Source organism: Pavona decussata, unplaced genomic scaffold (assembly GCF_977016875.1).
Source record: "Pavona decussata unplaced genomic scaffold, jaPavDecu1.1 SCAFFOLD_84, whole genome shotgun sequence".
Taxonomy (NCBI): domain Eukaryota; kingdom Metazoa; phylum Cnidaria; class Anthozoa; order Scleractinia; family Agariciidae; genus Pavona; species Pavona decussata.
The window spans coordinates 1,730,948-1,753,796 of NW_028145502.1; the positions used below are offsets into that span (position 1 = coordinate 1,730,948).

General features: G+C 38.8%; 1 protein-coding gene across 2 annotated transcripts in view; it reads left to right on the forward strand.

The window, feature by feature from the left end:
- LOC146475364 (DNA-directed RNA polymerase I subunit RPA1-like) overlaps positions 1–22,849 on the forward strand; it is a 43,325-nt gene that overhangs the window by 14,321 nt on the left and 6,155 nt on the right. For both annotated transcript variants that reach the window (XR_014865865.1, XM_085115761.1), the window contains exons 19-35: positions 860–937; positions 1,041–1,178; positions 1,760–1,815; positions 2,574–2,732; positions 3,645–3,744; positions 4,780–4,874; positions 7,103–7,232; positions 8,870–8,925; positions 9,564–9,615; positions 12,067–12,176; positions 12,614–12,684; positions 13,836–13,930; positions 14,900–14,960; positions 16,130–16,183; positions 16,688–16,782; positions 17,849–17,929; positions 19,547–19,606. Coding sequence is in view for 1 of the 2 variants with exons in the window: in XM_085115761.1 (XP_084971887.1) it covers positions 860–937; positions 1,041–1,178; positions 1,760–1,815; positions 2,574–2,732; positions 3,645–3,744; positions 4,780–4,874; positions 7,103–7,232; positions 8,870–8,925; positions 9,564–9,615; positions 12,067–12,176; positions 12,614–12,684; positions 13,836–13,930; positions 14,900–14,960; positions 16,130–16,183; positions 16,688–16,782; positions 17,849–17,929; positions 19,547–19,606 (1,491 nt within the window). In the remaining variant the exon portion in view is untranslated. The remainder of the gene's footprint in view (positions 1–859; positions 938–1,040; positions 1,179–1,759; positions 1,816–2,573; positions 2,733–3,644; positions 3,745–4,779; positions 4,875–7,102; positions 7,233–8,869; positions 8,926–9,563; positions 9,616–12,066; positions 12,177–12,613; positions 12,685–13,835; positions 13,931–14,899; positions 14,961–16,129; positions 16,184–16,687; positions 16,783–17,848; positions 17,930–19,546; positions 19,607–22,849) is intronic.

Here is a 22,849-nt window from a genome sequence, read left to right on the forward strand (position 1 = left end):
GCTCATTTTAATCTAATGGTAAAGAAAAGTCTAAGGCAAAACTGAGGGACAAAAATCTTTTGGACGAATCCTTATGGATTAGTAAATATACTTGAATCAAAGTTCACGTTAACCCAGGATTAGCTTAATCGGGATTTGAACAACTGGGCCCTGTTCATTAACAGATTCAGTTTGGTTATAACAAAGACTTTAAAGAAGCAGACCACATTTGATTTTAAAATAAGACGTGTTTCGATGGTACTACAATCACCGCAGTTACAAGTAAAGTTACAGCAGACTAACTTTACAGATATGACGTGGTCGAGTGGTTAGAGACACGGACTCGTAATCTGGAGGCCCCAGGTTCCAGTCCCCTCTCTGATCACTAGCTGGATTTGTTTCATGGTAGTCCCCTGTTCAAATCCTCGGCCACACTTTGTAAATAGCCAACTGGTAAGCCTCCCTGCCAGTTGGGATTCTGTTCTGTTTATAATATTTGTTTGATTACACGGCCCCACAAGCTTCTAACTTTAAATCTAACCGTGTGTAAACAAATTTACTTTACTTTTTACTTTTACTCGCAACTGGCGATGATCGCAGTACAATCAAAACTGTTTATTTTAAAATCAAATATGTTTGACATCCTTTTTCTTAAAAACAAAGACTTTGGTTTTAGATCTGTGGGCTGTACCATTCATTTAATGTCAGTTGATTAATAAAGGCTGGAAATTTAAATTCATATATTTCACTCAGTACACATCACATCTGAGTCTATTTGTAACTGCATGAACATGTTAATACTTGGATTAAATAATTAAACCAGGAGTTGTGATTCTGACTTGCTGGGTAATATAATTACCTTACTTTCTGACTTACACAGGTTTTCGTACAGCAACTTAATCCAAAAGAACTTCTTCCACATCTTGAGTCAGACAAAGCAGCAAAGCTTGAGAAAAAGGTATCTTTATATACTCTCAGTTATACTGAAAAGCCTTGATAAGCACCACACACCATCCCCCTCTGAATAACTCATTGACTGTGTATTTTTTGCTTGTTTGCAGATCACCAAATGGAAGAAAAAGCACGAAGACGATCTACATAGAAGAACTTCACCGTTCCTCTTTTATGCTGAAGAAAACTCTAAAGATACGAGAGATCAGAGAACAGTTGACAGTCCACAAGCATTTGGACGTACAAAGGTCAAAAACAGTTTGTAATAATAATAATAATAATAATAATAATAATAATAATAATAATAATAATAAATTTTTATTGTGTTCACATTACTATAGGGAGCTTTAGCAACGACGACAGCGATGACAACAAGAACGTCAACGAAGCAATAGGCTTAATAACCGAAACAGCAACTCTGCACGCGCATTACACTTTTTGGTACATTTTGTTGCCATCACTGCACGACTAGGATGTGAAACGACGGTTGAAAAAAACATGATATCCATTTTAATATGTACGTTTTCGATGCCGTCGCCTTCGTCGTTGCTAATACCCTGCTGTGCCGTAATTGTTTCATGTTTCCCTGACAGTTTTCCGAAAATCTCTCCAGATTCGTGGAGGAATTTCCTGTGAAACAGGCCCTTGATCTTGGACACCTAAGGGTTGAAATCCAGCAGTTTGTCTTTCACGTTCGCTGGCCTCTACCTGTAGGGTTGAAGACTGTACCATAGATTAAACATATTTTGTTCAAATATTTGTTATAAGAGAGTAGTTACAGTACAGTTGTTAGTATTATTGTAATATACATTTACTGCACCTTTTTCAGGCCGACCTAAAGCTCTTCAAAAAATGGAGCAAAGCACCCTTGGATGTTCGTGAGCGGTTTGTACTCTCTATAATTTTAACAATATGTATGTGATGATAATCACCTCCTTAGATTTCCTTGCAGTAGCTAACAGCAGTGATGATGTAATGATTGCCCCCAGAATATTGTTCTGTGATTACTTAATCTGTACTTGTATAGTACTTCTGAGCTGTTAGCTGTAGGTTAAAACCTTTTTTTTATTGTATCTGAATATTAAATATTCAGATACAATAATAATATTCAGATACAGATTCTCTAAAAAAAAAAAAACGATAGAACTGTTATTGCGTTCGACGTAGAAAGAACGTACTCCTAATACAGATTGGAGTAGAGATTGAATGGGACAACGTTGATTGAATGAATGGATCTTGGGACGCGTGTCTGGTATCCCCCACAGATTTCGCAGGGGCGGATGACATCATCACCAACGCGGCAAAGGAGAGAGAACCTGGGATCGAGATCATCGAACTTATCATATTTTATGGTGTCTAAAGAAACGCTTTTGCTGTAGTTGTTGTTGTTGTTGCACTCCGTAATCTTTGATTACCGGTATTACTAGTTAAAAAATTTTCTTTAACCATCACGGCAAGCTGGACTTTGTATAGGTATTCTCACATCGTTTTTATGTGGCTTACATGAAGTAATTTTTATTATTTTTGCCGTTGATACTCTGCCAGCTGTGCGCTGTATTTGGCTTTTGCCAGATTTGTCTCCATGTGACTACCTCCCTGACAAAACTGTAAGGAAGTTGAGATATCAACATTGTATTGCACAGGTATACCAAGAAAGCCACAGGTTGCCCTGATCCTGTTCTGTCTAAGCTTCAAGCAGACAGACATTTTGGAGCAGTTTCCGAGAAGTTCAGTGAGTCAGTGATGAAGTACACACAACTCAATCCTGACAAATGCTTGACTGATGAGGAATACGAAGAGAGGTAAGAAGCTTAGTAAAAACTGAAGAGCCAAAAGAGAAGAATATATGAAATATCATATTAATTTTGTGAACTGCTTAAGTGTAACTGGAACTTCACCCACAGATCGCGTACATTTATTTCGCTTTCAGTGCCTTCATCTTGCATAGGCACATGTGTATTCTGAACTAACAAATCACCAGCTCCCAGTTCGAATTTTGTCCAAGCCTGAATTTCGTTTTTCAGACTTTTCTTTTCGCAAATGAACAAGGGGGTTATTTTCTAAAGAAACTGTGGTGCTGCGTCGGTGAGGATTGGAAACGAATGTTTGGTTTTATCACCAGAGTTGATAAGGAAAATTGACCGCCGTAAAGATATTCCATTTAACACGTTTTGAGCGTTAGCCCTTTGTCAGAACGAATCCAGGAAGAGCTAACGCTCGAAACATCAGTATTCGAATCTCTTTAAGGTGGCCTAATAACCTTATAATAATAATAATAATAATAATAATAATAATAATAATAATAATAATAATAATAATAATAATAATAATAATAACAATAATAATAATAACAACAATAATAATAATAATAATAGTAATAATAATAATAATAATAATCTTTATTGAGGAAATCAATTTCACTAAAAGTGATTTACAAAAGAGTCCTCGAAAATTGAAAAGAACAAAAAAAAAAGAAAAATAAAGACTAATATATGAATATATAAAAATTAGACTAAAGACTATTTACATTTCTTAACACTCTTTTAAAACTAGCTAATGATTGGCTTTGTCTGATTGATATCTGATATCAACTCTGCTTATAAAACATTTTTTTTTTGTCGTGGCGGCTTAAGTTGTCTACATAAATAAGTGTGAAATTCTTCCGTCTGTCAAAGTACCGTAACTAGCTACAAATGTAGTTATTGTTTTTTCAGTGGTAAATTACCAGCCCACAAGTTTAAGAACCTCATGAACTTGAAAGCGTTTCGTGCACTGGCAGAACCAGGGGAAGCCGTTGGCTTGCTAGCTGCTCAGGTAAGTACACTGTAACTCAATATGTATAGGGTGTTAGGGGCATAGAGCGAGTTCAAATTCAAAATTTTGTCTTTTAATATTGAGTAAATTTGATAATTTTTTCCAAAATGTGGGCGTCCAAAGGGTGCCTGGACACTTTTTTGGCTAAAGTCCTGCTCTGCAAATGCACATGTTAACATTTTGGAAGTAATATATCAAGTTTCATCAGATATCCAAACACTGAGACGTAATATGTCAAAAACGAGGGCGAGTGCTTTATCACGGGTTCCAAATACCGAGAAACAGATGAAAGCACGAGGCCGCAGGCCGAGTGCTTTCATCTGTTTCGAGGTATTTGGAACCCGTGATAAAGCACGAAGCCCGAGTTTTTGACATGTCTTCTCAAATGAAACAATAAGAAATTAATCTCATTAAAATGCAAATGTTTGATCTCAGATGAAAAACATGTTTCATCTCAGATGAAAACCTGGTGGTGTTTCATCTGGTGTTTCATTGGGGTATCAAGATTCATCCACCTGACCGAAATGGAGGTCATTTATTGGCTTTTGACTGCATGAATTATTAATGAGTTTGAGAATGTGGATTGGAAAAACGAGGCGCAGGTGAGTTTTTTAAACCAACTTAGAAGTATTTGGAGATTATCAGATGAAACTCTTTCGAGTGTTTGATATAGTTTCTCAAACCATAAATAATTCTTGGAGAAATTCAAAACAAAAGTTCACCAAATTTTATGATAGTTAAGATCACTTTTCCAAACCTCTATCATGGTAGTGATTTCGTTTGTTTTCTCTTTATAAATTATTATATTATTAATGATTTGAGAATTGTTTATCACACGCAATCTCACTCCCGTTCTCTAGTCCTGTTACCTTTGGCTGATGTTTTGTTTTGCAGAAATTCGTGTGCATGGCTTTGCATAAAATAAACCTCACTAATTTCAAACTGGCTCTTGCCCTGCAATCCTTGACGAAACATTGAAGACATCTCTGTTTTAAAATGACTTCTTTCGAGTAATCTATTTGTTCTGTTCTTTAGTCCATTGGTGAGCCCTCTACTCAGATGACACTGAATACTTTTCACTTTGCTGGCCGGGGTGAGATGAATGTCACACTAGGAATTCCAAGACTCAGGTAAAGTAACTGTTATAGTCCTCTTGTTTTCGTCACGCAACGCTCGGAGGGGCGTTGCGTGACGACACTAAGAACGGCTGCGTAGGCGACGAGTATAGTTACAAATGTATTCACAAAGAATTTCCTCTGAGAGTGTTTGAAATCAGTTGAATTTAATTTTTGCGAAACAGGCCCTTGATCTTGGACACCTAAGGGTTTCAATCCCCACTGCGCGTAAATAAATTTATCGATGTTATATTTTCAAGTGAACATGTTTAATGTACAGAATTGGCTTAAAGGCTATGAATTGTATACAATACTCGTCGACAATTTGACGAGGACGTGACGAGGGACATGAATGAAACGCTTCTTTCCCTACGATGTCTTCGGGCGACTTGCCAGCCTTAATATCAAAATGGCTGAAAAAGAGACAAAAATACAGCCGACAGCGGTACCTCTGGACACTTTGCCGGAGCGTTGTACCATGACGATGCACCACGAGATTTCGGCCCGCGGTTCGCTTATGCCAGCTGGAGATGGTTCCGCGATGCCTTCCGATACCTTGTCCCCGACAAGACAGTGAGGGAGAGAAAAGTCGGCCCCTAGACCATATGTGACAGATCCCTTTCGTAGGCACCTCAGTTCCACCTTACTGACTTATACAGAGATTCAGCCATGTATATATATGACAATGTAGTCATTTTGTCTTCCATGTGGTACGTGTTGAGGTTTGAGCATGCGCACGGGCTAAAACGATATAATGACAGAAGGATGACTCATGGTCAAACGACCTGTAGTCTTGGAGGTACCACTAGTCTTGGACTCCTTTTACCTTAATTCATTCTTACAATTTTTATTGCTGTTTTCCTGAAAACGATTGCTCCTTTCGGTGGATTGTTGACATTGTTAAGGGAATCAGGTCGTCACTCGAAGAACTCTGTGAAAGCCGTTGCTATTTTTCTGTTTTTGGCTAATAAGTCAACACTTATTACCGTGCCATGTAATAAAAAGGTGCCACGTTTGTTACTACAACAACTCAGGTGCTACCATTCGCGTCTTGTTGTCTTGTGACATCAATCCTAACCCTGGATCGGTTTATGCTTTGACTGCTGGTAAGATCAATTGGTTCGTGATGAAAGCCAGAAGCTTAAAAAGTTATCACAAAAACAGCACAACAAACTGGCAATCCGTGTGTAACCTCCATCGCTTCCAGGACCTGGTGTACGTCGAAAACTCTGACGTTATATGCGTCAATGAGACATGGTTGAACCAAAATATCAGCAACTCTGAAATATTGCATTCTGGCTTTACGACATTTAGGAGAGATCGGTCTGATCGAGGTGGTGGTGGAGTTCTTATCGCAATCAAAACAGCCTCCTTCAAAGCTGTCGAAGAATTTAAACCTGAATCGGAAGCCGAGCTGCAACAGCTTGAGATCATTTTTGCCGAAATTACTACACTTACTGGTCAAAGAATTTTATTGTTTTTGCTATGGGCCACCCAATGAAGACCCAAGTTGGATGTATTCGATAATTTTGCGCATAAAATTTGTGACCAGTTTGGCAATATGGTAATTTCGGGTGACTTTAATTTGACAGACATCCTCTGGGACTCCATTGACAGCGCATCGGGTGTTAACCAACTAGCCTTTATTGAAACCCTTCACGACCACCTCTTTACTTCTAGAAAGTACTGTGAAGAACCGAACGTGCAATAATGTAATTTACATTTTTACTGCAAGTTTTGCACTTGATCGAATTGGACATTCTTACAGTCATTCCCAAAAGTTGGAGTGTCGACGTATTATCTAAAAATATTAAGGGCAGTAATTATTTTAGGCTTTTTACACATTAGTAAGTTTTCGTTGAAAAGTTTGCGACAAAAGTTGAGAAACCTACCTTAATAATACTCCTTGTTCGAAACTGGCAAGACCTCTGTTTACCGAGGAAAACTTGTGAATATAGAGTTGCAAAACTTCCCGGTACAATTGAAAAATATTTCAAGGAAAACTTGTCGAACACTGTCAGAAGTCATCAAGGAGAACATCTTGTAGAAACTTGTTGGTCGTTTACAAAACTACCTATGCATGTAATTACTTGTTAAGGATAACTCACCGGCATGCAAAAATGTTCATCGTTTACACACGAACAACGTAGTTTAAATTGTTAAAAGAAACTGGCCAAAGAAAACGTGTTTGCGTCGAGCCATCCCTAGGAGCTAGAGCGCTCATTTTTGTGTTTATATTTCAGGGAAATCTTGATGACCGCCAGTGCTAATATCAAGACACCTAGCATGGACCTTCCTCTCAAGCCGGGACCGAAAGCAAAGAAACGTGCAAAACAACTGCAGAAAAAATTTACTAAAGTAACTCTGGCACAGGTAAAATTTGACTTTAAACAGTGGTGCGTTTTTGTATCGAGTTGTCTGGGATGAAAGGAGCTTTAAGGGAGCTTTGATGTAAACGGTTTATTGAAAGGTTTAGGCCACTGGGAAAACATTACGATCTACGGCAGCGTGTATCTTTCAAGAATAAGATTTCTGTTTTCAACCCTTTCTTTTTGTCTAAATTCAATGATTCTTCGAAAAACTGTCGTGTGAAATGTATTCGCAAACAAGGTAAAATTTATGTTTGGCTCACATCTGTGTTTAATTTTTAATAAGTTAAAAATATTCTACTCTCGTCTATTGGCTCTACTGTTGTAGTATTAAGAATTAATTTTACAGTTCGATCATCTCAAAACAATAAAACTTTTCTCCTTCTCCCTTGCTTTTATGTATTTATGGACATTTTCATCATGAAATGAAACTCGTGTCTTTTTGCGCATTTTCCCTCTTTTGGTAAGTTACATCCTGTCTATAAGAGTACAAACGCGTTTTCAGCGTGAGTATCAAAGGTGGAAAACGTCAAGACTGGTTTTACAATAACTGTCAAAATTCTCGCGCGCTGATTGGCTGGTAGTGATCGTTTATAAGAGTACAGACAATAAAAATGACGTCAGATTATCCTGACGTCATTTTTATTGTCTGTACTCTTATTGAGATCTAGCGCGTGCGCTTTCTGGAGGGAAAGTAGGGCCAATTCCGTTCGTATTTTTTCCATCTTTATGTTGTGAAAAGCAAACCAACAAGAAAAACAAATCGAGGGAAGTTTTCTTTGATTAAAACTCTCATACAAAATAAAATTATGCCTTAAAATGTTCAAAACTCGGCGGTGAAACCACTCGCCGTTCCACTTGATTTTAGAATGGTATGGTAACTTTATTTAGACACGGTAAATCCTTCAGCAAATATTAGATGTACATTCAGAGATAAAAGATAAAAGATAACCAAAATCATACCTAACTAAACTAACTAACCTAAGCTACTGTTAACCACATACTAAAAGCTGCTTTACGAGGATGCCGTGTTAAAACTTATTCAAAACTGTGGTGACGTAGATTAAATTTAAAATCATATAAAGATGTTGCTGCACGAAGGTCACTAGATAGGCTGTTCCACAACCCGGCTCCACTATAAGAGAAACTCTGCTTTAAATAATTGGTGCGGGGCTGCGGAAGAGCCAATTTATTTTCAGTATTCCTTAATCGATATGATGTAACGTCGTTTCGAGAAAGATTTGTACATCATAATAGCAGCTGATTCCAATCTTTGGTATTTTAGTTTACGCCAACCCAGTGCCCAGAACAATTCATCGATGTTAGAGTCATAATTGGCACACATTAAAATACGGGCTGCACGATTTTGGAGCTTCTGAAGCTTTTCATAGAGACCACTGCCACAGTTGCCCCAAACAACACTACAGTAATTAAAATGTGGTGACTTAGGGCGTCTTATACATTAATTAATATGTTAAAAGGTATAAGATGTCTTATTCGCTTAATTGCACCCAAAGCAGAAGCAATCTATAAGAGTATAGACCATAGAACCTACCGCCAATTTGTTAATTATTCTGCAGTTTGTACCTAGTTGGGTCGTTAATAATGTCATAATTAATAATAACTACTATCTTTCTGCAGGTACTGGAGTCTGTGGATGTCTGGGAATCTTTGTCACCAAAGCGGAGCAGAAATCGGTGAGACTTGCCGAGGGACGCGTCTTATTTTCATCCCGAAACGTTTCTTTAATTTATCCAAGACCTCAACTCGCCCATTCTTAAAACCACCGTAAACGAGTCATCCATGCAACTAAATACTGAAATCATCTCTTACATGTAAAGGGGTACTTGCACGGGGATTTTGTTGTATTTTGGTTAAGTAAAACTGCTCAAATATTTGACAAAGAACCTGTAACATGAAATTGCTCTTACAACATCGGGAAGAAAATATTAAGGTTTTTCTCCTAGGAATAACAAAACGTAATCAATTTTTAGCGACTTCTCTGAAAATATATAGGAAGAACTGAACTTGAAAAAAATTGGCCAATTTTTTTTCAAGTTGCAATCCACTTCTATCCTAGCCATCCGCAGCCAAACATGATTAGTAGTAGTTTCTGTGCACTAGTAGGGTTATTGTTAACAAAACTGAACCATTATCTTAACGATTCCATTGAAACAAATACGCTATTTTGGCTGTTCATAGTGACACTAAAAATGGGTGATACTCCCCTTTTTATTTCTCCAAGGAGAATCTTTTTACAAACTCTTTAAAAAGGCTGACGTTGGTATTTCTCAACGAAGACTCTTATCATTATTTCATATTCATTTGTGTTTAGGGAAAGAGTACATCGTATCAGATTTCAATTTCTGAGTGAAACATCTTTCAAGGTAACAGCAAGTAGAGTCTTGCAGTGTGTGTTGCTCTTAGTCATTATTATCATAATTATCATCCATAATTGCTCGCCATGTATCAGACAGGGCACGAATTTACTCTAAGTAACATTAGTCAAAGAGAACCTCTACTCTGACAACATACTGTCGTTAAATTGTTGGAAATAATGGAGCTTAAGCAACGACGACGGCAACGGCAACGAAAACGTCACCCGAAAATATATTTTTATTTCATTTGTGCTACTTCGCCATTATTTCAACTCGCTCAACTTTTACAAAAATGTCGAACTATCCGGGAACCAAATTGGTAGGAGTGGCGTACAAGTTGAGCAGTTAAGAAAGAAAATGAAACATTCACCGTCGTGCGTTCACATTCTCCACAAAACCTTGAATGTGGTCATTTCACGTTGTTGTTTTGCAGAGGACGGCAAAGAAATGTACCACAATGTAAAACGCACGTGCAGAGCAATTGTTTCTTCTCATTAAACCTATTGTTTTGCGGCGTTGTCGTTGCCGTTACCGTAGTCGTTGCTTAGGCCCGGTTCATACGTCGAACTTTACATGAGCCGAACCTAATACCTATTAAGGTCGACCCAAATAATTAAGTTCGGCAGTTGATTCAGACGTCGAACCTAACTAAAGTCGAACTTAATTAAAGCTAAGGTGAGAAAGTAGATTTTCGTGGTCAGCGGCTGTTGTTTTTACTCAACAAGATTCAAAATGGCGGGAAAGATGAATTCTGAAATGGAAGAGCTTGTTTGGTAAAATAATAAAGACAGGCCAAACACGGCTCCTACCGGTCGAGATAGGAAGAATATGACCTTGAAAGCTAATTTAGTCTTACGAAAACGTCTTTCAAAGACCTCCCTTTTCTGTACGAAAGTAAGAAAGGGTCTTTGTAGATCTCGCTTAGCAGAGGCTGATTTTCTATCAAGTGTCATTTACCAGGAGCCATAATCAGGGATGGAGACCGTAACGAGATGCCATTTTGACTTGTGGGCTTGTCTCCATGTGTTGTACCAAAAAATCTATTTTTAGAAAAATATAGCGCCATACGCGCGTGCGTGCACGCGTGTAAACGGCCAGGATCGCGCGTGGAGAAATTGAAATTTTTTTCTACCCGTTCAAAATGGCGTCCAAATTTTAAAATTCTACCAGGGAATATCTCCTCAGTGCCCACATTTAAAGAAGTAGACTCTCACAAAGGAAAAGGTAACAATTGAAAGAAGACGGGAAAAGTTGGAATAAGCGGCCTATTGATCACATGTCTCTCACAGTAAAGTCAAAAAGGCCCCAAAACGGTGGCGCTGCGTGCGTTGCTACTGTTGAATGAATGAAAAAAGCTTACACTCTACGGACATGTACTCAGACAGTTAAGGACTTTTTTATCTTTAGTGAATTTTTTCTCAGTTGCTTTCCGTGTCACATATAAGGTAGTAGCTTGCGTGTATTCACGCGGGTTTATGACGTGAGGGGGGGGGGGGGGGGGCAATTTTTTCTAGAAATATATTTTTTTGATACAACTCATGGGGACGCGTGGACCCCACGCTTGCGGTCTCCATCCCTGATTATGGCCCCTGTATTTACTCATCTGAATTGTTTTAGGTTAGGCACAGAAGGGCGATATTCCATAGCAAACCTCAAAATGTTTTTGCGGGTTTGTAGTTTGTTTTGTAGTGCCGACATTTTTTCGCGGAGGTTGACTTCTGAAAGAGTTTTATTTATAAGGTTATCGAGGTAACCTCTGTTGCGTAATCTCTGTTTGAATAGAGTAATGTTTTCTTCAAATTAATGTTGTTTTTGAAGATTTTGTTCTGAGAAGTCTTGACGCTTCGCTTTTGATATGGCCTGTATTGGAAAGTTTCTGTCGGTTTGAAGTGCGTCTGCACTTCAAGAATGGAGTCTTTTTTTTTTTAATCTTTCGCATCTCAGACAAGTATATTCAGTTGTTTCGAAACAAGAAGAACAAGCACATTCCTCTTTTCCCGCCATCTTGTTCAGAATGAAGTCTTTTGCGCCGGCATGCCAAGTCGATGGAATGCACAGACCTCTGGGATCGATATAATTTATATAATTTATACGTAACGTATGCATTTGGTTCGGCACATGAAAAATTCGACGTCTGAATCGAAGTCAAACTTTTGCCGTTCTATTCGACTGGCGCAGTCGAATAGAACGGCGGGTCGACCCAAATACAAATCTGTCGATCCTAACTGATTCATACGTCGATCTTTACATGCGCCGAACCAAATGATTAGGTTCGGCTCATGTAAAGTTCGACGTATGAACCGGGCCTTAAGCTCCCTATTGTCTTAATTCTACATCACTTTCATTTCAACAGCTTCCAACCACGGATGGTTGATCAAACATTTGTTTAATTTTGCCTCCGTGTAGTGTAGTCTCTTGGAGAAAGAAAGCTTAATTTACAGACGTACAATTTTTTTTCAGGACGAGTTTTGTGTAAGATCTGCAGGAATTCTTCGTTATGTGGAGTCAATTTTCATCAAGAAGATTGTATCTGCAGTTTTAAAAGCGACAAAATCAAAAACAACCGAAAAGTGAGTGTACCTTTGTTCTATAGTAAATAGAAGAGTACAAACGCACTGTGGATATTGAACACATAGTGTGGAGACGAGAGGCGACGAAAATCTTCTTTCTTTTTCCAGTATGCAGTGGAACCGTTATTTTAGACACCCCCTTAACTGTGGGCTAATAGTCGACAATGTTATACCAATTATACGGATTGTACATTCAGCACTGAACATATAGGTAGGAAGGTAAAGTCGCATTCGAGCCTAAGTGGACCAACAACAAACATAATATCAACACTTTATTCCACGTTGGGATCAGTTGTTTTATCATTCCAATCGCGTGTATGATTGATTTTTATTGAATCTTCTTGAGGTGGAATTGCTTTTAGATCTGAACGGGATACTGTTGGCTTACTCGGGGCTAACAAGAGGCGCTAACTATTTTTATGGGCGTTAATTTACAGGATAATTGAGATCGCAACAGACGGTGATCAGGCGAGAAATGTCAACACCGACGATAGCGGTGCTGCTCGAGGTAAGGTCATAGGTCATGATTTATCTGCAACGAAAGCACCTGACGCTTTTTGTCAAGAATTGCAAAAAACAAAAAAACAAAAAAACAAAACAACGGTAATACAAAGCTTTTCATTATATAGACACGAGTGTTTTACTGGAAATTACACCACTCGTAAAATTCGTACAAAACTACATCCGGGACCTGAGTGGCATATTTTCTATATCCTCACTAGTGAGGATATTGGTGACGTCATTTCCCGCTTTTTCACGGTTGTTTGTGCAAACAGTCAGTAAAACACTCGTGTCTATATAATAAAAAGAAAATTACACGGTGGCTTGAAGATATGGATTTCATTTTTCCGGTGTTAAAAACAATATTTTACCACTCGAAAATAAAATTTATATCTTCGCGCCACCCTATAATATCCTCTATTTACTCCAGAAGTAATAACCCCCACTCTTCAGTATATGTTTAGGTCACTCATATGGACGAGTTTAACCCGGTTTCTTTAGCATGAAGAAGCCAGAGTTCTGTTATTCCCCCCATTTTCCCAACCCCGGGAGAGGTGCTAGTCAATCGCAGGTTATTCTCAACTTTTCCTTTTATTTTTTTTGGCCAATATCCATTTATACGCTAGGGCAAGGGGTTGAATCACGTTTCTTGCCTGAGAAAACAAGACGACTGTTTACACACCATTCTAGCCTCGAACCACCGACCCTCCGATCCCCGAAAGTACTATGACCTCCGATCTATGACTGAAAGCCCAATCGACAGTCGGGTGCGGTTACTACAACGTGTCCACGGACGTACCCACCCGCTTTGTTTTCAGCGGATGTGGCCATTTCTGGGCCCAATTGTTCAAAGCTCGATTAAGCTAATCCTGGGTTAACGTGAACTTTCATTCTAGTTTAACTGCTAATTAGTAAAAGATTCTTCCCAAAGATTTTAGTCCCTTAAATTTGATCTAGACTTGTCGTTACCATTAACTTAAAATCAGCTTTTGAAAACCATTTTTTTAAGATCGAGATAAAAACCTCGGTTAACTTTTAATCGGGGATTAGCGTTAACAGGCTTTCGAATAATTCCTGGTGTGAGACCGTCTCGTACCCAGAGTCGTCAAGCTCTTTGGCTCTCATTACTTGTTTGAGTAATTTTTCACTTTTTTGCAGACCATGATGATGATGATGATAATGCTGAGTTATCTGATGAAGAAGCCGCTGATGGCGATGCTAATGAAGCGAAGCAGCGGCAAAGAAGACAGCAGGTACACAAACACAAAGGATTCTTGTTCATGCTGGTTTCTTTTGATCATCTGTTTTGAAGAATTTTGTGTGACACACTGGCACAGGAATCTAAAGGCCGATTTAGACGGTACACCTTTTGCTTACGACTGTCGCATGCTGACCTCGTAACATAAGTTAACATTTCACAATTAATAAGTTCTTCCTTCCTTTTGCTTTTTCATTTTTTTTTCTTTCTTTTTTGCCTTTTTTGCCTGCTATCTAGAACCTAAATTAGCCAGGGAGCTAACAAGATAACCAAATGGTTCATTTAGCTTCCTTGCTTGCACATTATTTTAACTAATAATTAATTTAATTCTAGGTATTACCACTACAAGATTGTAAGAATCAACTATGTACATTAAAAAAAGCACAAATAAAGATTATTATTATTATTATTATTATTATTATTATTATTATTATTATTATTATTATTATTACTTTTAGATCTCACACGGCTCGCGTCATGCAAAAAATCGCACAAAATTTTCGTCATTCAGCATTGCCTATACCTACGATTGTCGTAGGATTTAAAAACATGTTTTAAATCCTACTTCTTTATGACGTTCACGACAGTCGTAAGTGAGTTGTGGGTTTGATTTACACGAAACTATTCTTGTCGTAAGCTTGTCCCATGCGAGAAAGTCGTACGTGTAAATCGCCCTTTATGGACATTTAGGCCTAATTCATGCGTCACATGTCGGTCATGTTACAGTTAAGGGCGGTGCCTTCTTTTGCTACAGCGCATTCGTTCTGCGCATCTCGTGCTAGTCCTGTAATTTCTTAACTGAGGAAGATTGCCTACTAATTCAAAGGTAGTTTTGCGCGGCTTATGACTTCGCGGGAAAAGTAGATCTTAGCAAGGGCTGTTGGAATCCTAAAAGGAAATTAGGGGTAACCACGCATTGGGGAAAGTGCATTTACGTCACTTATTCCTGTTTTCTGTTTTACAGCACGCTAGTTATGAAGCACCGGATGAGGACGAAGAGCATGAACTGGCATACCAGAGTGAAGGTCAGTTAGAAAAACCTATAATAAATAAATAGGCCATCTCCGAGTTGCTTTGAACCTCATTATGAAAGCGAGGCTTCGCGCATAGTATTTATTATGAAAGATACTTTTTTTTCATATGCAAACAAAACGAATTTTGAACTTATCCAGTAAGGAGAGGCTTGCAAGGAATCTTAAAACCTTTAAATCCCAAATACGAAAGCGTGATTTATCAAGCCTCTTAAAAGATGGTTGCACCGGCTGCCATCCATGCAATTCCTATACTTCCTGTTTACATTACTGTTTTCACCGTAAAGATATTTGTTCCCGATCTTATGTCACTGTTTTGATGTACTTTAAATAGACATTGTTATATGTATATTTTTTTATCTTTTATAATTTTTATACAATGGACAGTTCTAGATTCTTAGTTACGCTTACAGTGTAGTTAGGTGTCCCCTATTAGGTAAGGGATTACCCGCTGCTAGATATTTTATTGACACGTTAATAAAGTTCATTCATTCATTCGTTCGTTCGTTCGTTCGTTCGTTCGTTCGTTCGTTCGTTCGTTCGTTCGTTCGTCCGTCCGTCCGTCCGTCCGTCCGTTCGTTCGTTCGTTCATTCATTTGTTCGTTCGTTCGTTCATTCGTTCGTTCGTTCGTTCGTTCGTTCATTCGTTCATTCATTCATTCATTAAAAGCATTGCACAAAGCCTTGCTTTCATAGTGCGGAGCCCTCATTGCAAAGGTAAATGGCCTGTTATTGCATAATTGTTAACCCTCGTACAACCAGCAGTTTTTCCCACTTTAACATCTGACGGCAATCAAGTGCTGAATAAGTTTCTTGTGAATTGCCTTGCAACATGAAAATGACGCTGCTTGCATGTAAAGTTTGCGAAGTATCATACCCTACAACAAACAAATCTTTACGTTTCCCAAAGTTGAATTAACGTATAGTTAAGTTCTACGCCTCAACAGTTGCAGCAATGAAAAAGCTGAGAGAAAATGTCCCCGGCGGGTATAACACTAGCAATTTTTTCCGAGCACTTCAGCCAACTATTTTGTTACGCGGAAAAATTCGAGAAACATTGCCTTGTATAACCACACCGTAACTTTTCATTAACTGGAGCAGTGCTGTGTTTTCTTCGGCGGTTCAAGATATCGTGATTTTAACGAAGTTTATTTCCTCAAAAGATGATGATGGCAGTGAGGAGACCTCGAGTTCAAGAATGGAGTCAACTAATGGAGGTATGTAACACAGTGATCAACATCTGTTTTCTCTTTGCAGGATTAATACATAACCAAATATGCAGGTGATTAGAATATAGAAAATGATCAGAGATTGCCGTAATATGGATTAGGACCGGAGATTAACTTCATGTTTAAATAAATTCTCCAAACTAGTTGCATATTGAAACGCGTTGTAAGAAGTTTGTTTGCCATTACCTGAATATGAAATGGTCAGACGTGGTGGATTACTGTGCCTCAACATCTTAAATGCCCGAGTGTTTACCAACTGATTACATTATAAAGATCCTTTTTTCTAAACGTCGCGAAAAGAGCGGGAAAACAGGGATACACGGCTTGATGGGAAGGTTGTCAAAAGCAGTCCCACAACACCATGCGCACCACGTTCGACTAAAGATAGACACGTTAAGACAGTGGAAGTTAGCTTTTTAGAATGGCTTGCTAGTATTTGGTTTCTTTAGTTTTTTTCGATCTCTTAATTTGCTGATTATTGATTTGATGCAGAAGAAGAAGAGCAGAGCTTTAATGACAGTGAAAGCCAAGAAAAAACAAAGAAAACGAAACGACGTCACTCGAGTGTTGATAGCGCACGAGTACAGGTAACTAAGAAAGAAACAACAACAATAGACAGCTACTTGAGCGACAGTTTTAACGGCAGCAACAGCGAAAACAAAAACAATTTAAACGACAATAAGATCTAAGGGACGTGGTCGAAACTACTATACTCGAGCAGGACCCACCAAACCACAAAAAAGATAGTGCTCTCTGCCTGCATCCCCCTTTCCTCAACCTCAAAAGATGATGTCTTTATTGCATAGCCATCCCTCTATGCAGCAGTAAAAAATGACAATAAAACCTCGCTAGCAATGCTGACCCTTGCTACCTGAATATTGTTGTGTCAACTCAAATTTTAAAGCCAATAAAGTTTTTTCGGTAGTGTTCATGAGATAGGTGGTGTCTTCAATTACTCTCTACCCCAAACAAGGTGGGTCCTCTTCGAACAAACTTGTAATGGGCAGTTAACGTGCCTTAAGAGTAACAACAAAATTGTACAACAGCAACGGCAACAACAGTGATATCAACAATACTAACAATAAACAACGACTTGAACAACAATAACAACAACAGCATCAAGGACGAGAGCATTGAAACAACAAGTGTAGCAAAGAAGACAACAACAGCAACGTGATCTGTTGTGGCAACAATGACAACGAAAACAAAAGGTGCATTAACAAACAACAGTAACAGCAACGGCAAACAACAGCGAATGTACACTGTAGCATCACAGGGGACAGGCATCTTTGCCTTTCAAGTTGACGAAAACTGTTATGGGCTTCGCTTATTTGTAATAAGGCAACAGTTTTATTTTCTTTATTTAGTTCATTTAGTCACCCACAGAAATAGTGCACCCAAAATAGGTTGAACAGAAGCCGAACTTAATTACACCAGTTAGTAAATGTGACAAGAAGGCCTTAGGAAACTATAAGCTTATATGAATAGACTTCCTGAGACAAGTTAATTGAAACGTGGCTTAATGGAGAGTGAGCAAAGAAAAATAAAAACAGTACATATCGAACTTTTGTCACAATTTCAGCTTACAATGAAGTATTGCTTAAGTTTTGTGACCTGTCTTCTAAGGCTAATTTAAGTCGTATTTATTTCCAGCGTGTTTTAGAGACTGACATTCACGTAGCGTCTTACTCGTATGATGTCGATAAAGAAGAATGGTGTGAAGTTTCCTTGAAGGTGAGCACTGGCAAACAACAGGGTCGGTTTTGTCGTCCAGACTTTTTTGCTAAGCCTGCCTTCCTGCTAATACTTTCTATACGAGGTTTGATAATTTCTTTAGAGTGTTGATCCAGCAAAACACGAATGCTCACATAATCTGGTGTAACTGTCTCAATATAAGGAACACAATCTTTGTTTGATTGCTTGTTATCGCACGGCTCAGGATCGCTTGTGAGAAGACAGTTTTCTCAGAGCCCACATTGCCGTGCTAGAGAAAGAGCCCCTTAACGATCATCTGCCACATCTAAGGTGGATCGGATGCTGAATAGGCGGCCATATTAGTTATCATGCACAGCTTTAGCGCCTAAATAGGGAGCTTAAGCAACGACGACGGCAACGGCAACGGCAACGAAAACGTCATCTGAAAATATCACTTTATTTCTTTTGTGCTACTTAGCGGTTATTTCAACTCGCTCAACTTTAACAAAAATGGCGAACTATCCAGGAACCAAATTGGTAGAAGTGGCAAACAAGTTAAGAAGGAACTTGAAAAATTCACCGCACGTTGTTGTTTTGCAGAGGATGGCAAAGAAATGTACCAAAATGTAAAACGCACGTGCAGAGCGATTGTTTTTGCTCATTAAACCTATTGTTTTGTGGCGTTGTCGTTGCCGTTGCCGTCGTCGTTGCTTGAGCTCCCGATTACGCCCTTTACCACTATCGACGTTTACGATGGCAAAGCTTGAGGTTGCTAGATATTAAAAACCTAATTGTTTTAGCATAACCCGGATGGAAAACATCGGAAATATCGGACGTTTTCAGTGACGTATCAAGGAGACTCGAGTGGCTTATTTCACACAGTAGGCCTGATTTCTTTCAGTTTAATTTCCTTCCGACGGTGGCCCCAACCGAGTTTTCCTTGCAAATTGCAAACATCTATTGTTTCAATTCCTGTTTTCTAAGAAGCTAGAAGAGTGGAGGAGTGGCGTACTTGACTATATAATTCATTGCCTGTGTCATTTACTGATTAATACATCATTCTTATTTATTCACCAGGCTGAAGAATATTCGCCATCAAATTTATTTCCATTGCGTATATGCCACACATTACATTCAAATCCTAGCAGTATGCAGGATGCTTTTCCCATGAACCTAGTTTAATGGTCTTAGTTCCCACGCGTCTCCTGTAGCTCAGTTGTACAACAGCCGAACGCAAGTGTCTTAGGTTCGACTCCTGATAAGAGCACTTGGATTTTTTCCGAGTATGCCTGTGTCTCTTAAGGCTGGTTTCCATATGATCGCGGATCGCAGATCGCAGATCGCAATAAGGTCTGCGATCGTCTGCGATCATATGGAAACATACTTCTGCGATCGTCCGCGATCCTGCGATCACGATCGCAGACGATCGCAGAAGATAGAACCATGTTCTATCTCCTGGGATCGTCTGCGATCGTAGGAGTATGTTTCCATATGATCGCAGACGATCGCAGACCTCATTGCGATCTGCGATCCGCGATCATATGGAAACCAGCCTTTACTGAATAATACATCATTCTTATTATTCATCACATCCGTTATTTAGCAATTCTGCTTATCCATGCGTTGGCTTACGGTTTGACCTTTTGCCTCTTTTAGTTTCCAGTCACGAACTTCAAAATACGAGTGGCTTCTCTGGTGGAGAAATTGGCCAATCAGGTAGGCGTAAAACTTATTAAGTAATGGGCGCTACCTGCCTCTTTTGCCATCAATTATCTGATATCCAACGTACGCTCGTGGAATAATTTGTTAAACATACGAAGTATATATTGTATACATACAGTCCCTCGCTTCCTGCGAGCTTCTCACCCTTTAACCCCTAATATTAAAGAACAAATTCCCCTATCTTGTCCCCATACATTTCTTATAAAAGTTCTGGGGAGAAGTTATTAACATATCGATAAAATTCACCTTGGGTGATCATATCCTTAATTCTTACTACCTCAGGGGTTAAATAAGCATTGATATTACAAGGAGAAATTTGATGTTGATCACTATTCTCGGTAAATAGCGTGTCATTTAATCTAATTCAACTAGTAGCGTCATATCACTTCATTCCAAGTGTTTGTAAATTGATCAAGATATCGCGACCTCCTTTGAAGACCATCTTTTCATAAACAAAGGACCACAAAGGTTCTGGCGAGGATTGGCCGTTTTCTCGAAACTAATCATTAAAGCACGTTTAGTCCAGTCTCGGCCATGTCACTTCGCTTTTTGAAGTCTCCCGCCCAACTTTTCAGATCTACGTTTTTATCACTTCTGGACTTAATTATTGTAACAGTCTGTTTTATGGTATACCTTGATATCATATCAGCAATAGAAACTTCAAAGAATTAGACCGCAAAAGCGCGTCTTATGTTTCAAGAGAGTAAATATTGCCACACAATTCCACTATTACATTCTCTGCATTGGCTACCAGTAAGTAACGTGTTTATTTCAAGAAATTATTGAATTACTTTCCGAGCTATTTATGGACTTGCCCCGCAATACATCAGTGATCTGATGACAGTTAAGGCTTATCTTAATGAAAAGGGTGACATTCGAAGACTAAACACTGAACTTGCTTTGAAAATACATGTGTAGCGCAATGGCGATAGCACCGAAGATCGAGTTTACAGTTTTGTTGCTTCTCAGTGCGTTCTGCTTCGCTTCAATCGAAGGGAAGAAATGCGTCGAGATTAAGATTCCTCTGTGTCAAAATATTGGCTACAATTTAACTTCCATGCCGAACATGTTCAACCATACCACACAGGAAGAAGCAGCGCTTGATGTTCACCAATTCTGGCCGCTTATTGAAATCAACTGTTCGTCAGACCTCAAGCCCTTTCTGTGCTCCATGTTCGCTCCTTTGTGTTTACTGAACTCCAAAGAAGAAGTGCCTCCCTGTCGGTCGCTCTGTGAAAGCGCAAGAAACGGCTGCGAGCCTCTTATGATCAAGTATGGTTTCTCGTGGCCTGAACGAATGAAATGCGACAAGTTCCCTGAAGCGGGACGCAACAAGTCATGTCTGAGTGGCAGTTCAACAGAAGCAAGTCAATCGTCAATAACAGTGCGACCTTCTGTGACGTCCGTTACAACGGAAGTTAGCTCGCCTTTTGTATCAGCCTTTGACAGAAAACCCCTGGAAAAAGATTTTAAAACGAGTTTGTTGGACATTTCTAAAGCTACAGGGGGAGTTCCAGGCTGTGTATTGGCTCTACCTTTAAAAGCACTGTCAATGGTGATCCTATGTTTCTGGTTGAAAGATGCCATAGTCAGAATGTAGGGGCTAGTTACTTTCGCTGTTTTTGCTAAAAATAAGAAGTGTATGCGTGAACACAGGTTGTTCGAGGCGAAATATAATTAATTGGAACTGTAGCAGTCATTGTAATTTGGTTATAGTCTAGGGAACATTGTGACAACTGCCTACTTTTTTGACTGCGCATACGTTCTGCGCATCTCGAGATACTCGGGTTTCCTGTGGGTGGTGCCTACTAATATAGGGATATTTTTTGCGCGGTTTAAAACTATGCGGAGAAAGCACAACTTTTCAAGTGCTCTTGGTATCCAAAAATAAAATTGGGGGTTACCATGTATTTTTCAGAGTTAATAAAGCTTCAATTTGGAAAAAAAAAAAAACCCATACATTGCTTTATTTTTTTACAGCTCTTTAGAGTTATTGTTGCTTAATTATCTCTAAAAAAAATGCGTGGTTACCCCCCAATTTTTCTTTTTGGATCACGATAGCCCATACTAAGATCTGTTTTTCCCGCATAGTCATGAACCGCGTAAAAATACTTCGATATTAAGAGGCACCGTCTTAAAACTAATAGCAGTTAGTCTGGTACTTAGTACACGGCAGCGTGTAATGTCAAATAAAGATTGTAGATTGTCCAAACCTTTGGCATTCTGTTAATTAAAAGTTACTCGCCTTTATTACACCCATTTTGAAATCACTGGTGATCCTTGCAATCTGATTGGCTCTCAACAGTGCGATTTATTCCCAAATTGCACTATTTTTTGCTCCAAATCACATCCTTTCTTTAGCCCATCAAAATGGAAATGAAGTAACAAAAATAGAATTTTAATATTGACAATAACATGCTGTGGTTTCAAAATAGGTGTAATAAAGTGGTAATTGAACTTTGTGTCGTGCAATTTTGGTCTGAAATCATACTTGTGATTTCAAATCAAACTCGCGCTGCGCGCTCGTTCTATTTCGAAATCACGCGTATGATTTCATACCAAATTGCACTCCACTCCGGCAGTTCAATTACCATTATTAAGCAAAGTAAATATTGGTGGATTTAGCGAAGATATCGCTCACGTCCGCTATTGCTGTGGATATTAATCCAAGTTAATTATAAATCTAGACCTTTAAATAGGTGGCCCACGTTGGAAAATGGCAATCGCAACCTTTCTTGTGGCAGGAAGGGCGTAGCTTACCAGAAGGTAAATAAACCGCTTACTAGGCAAATGTTAGCCACATGGCCCGGTTGTTTGAAAGCTAATCCACGATTAAAATTGTTAACCGAGGTTTTCATCTCGCTCGTTAAGAATATTTTTAAAGGCTAATTTTAAGGTAATGGTTAAAGGACCCTAGCCAGCCTCCGCCATTTTCGATGCCATCGAAATTATTGATATTGCATGGTGAAGCGAAATCTTATTGCTTAACTGTAAGTTGTGTTCTTGAAAGTATGTTTCGTTATCGTTAGTAGTTTCACAGTGATTTCGTTCATTTCGACATGCTCCGAATGAAATATAATAGCCAAACTCTCGCATATAAACAAAAGCAAAGGTGTGGCTGACTAGGGCCCTTTAAGAAAAGTTTGCTGAGGGACAAAATCTTTTGGAAGAATTCATATAGGTTGGTAAATAAACTTGAATCAAAATTCACGTTAACCCAAGACTAGTTTAATCGGG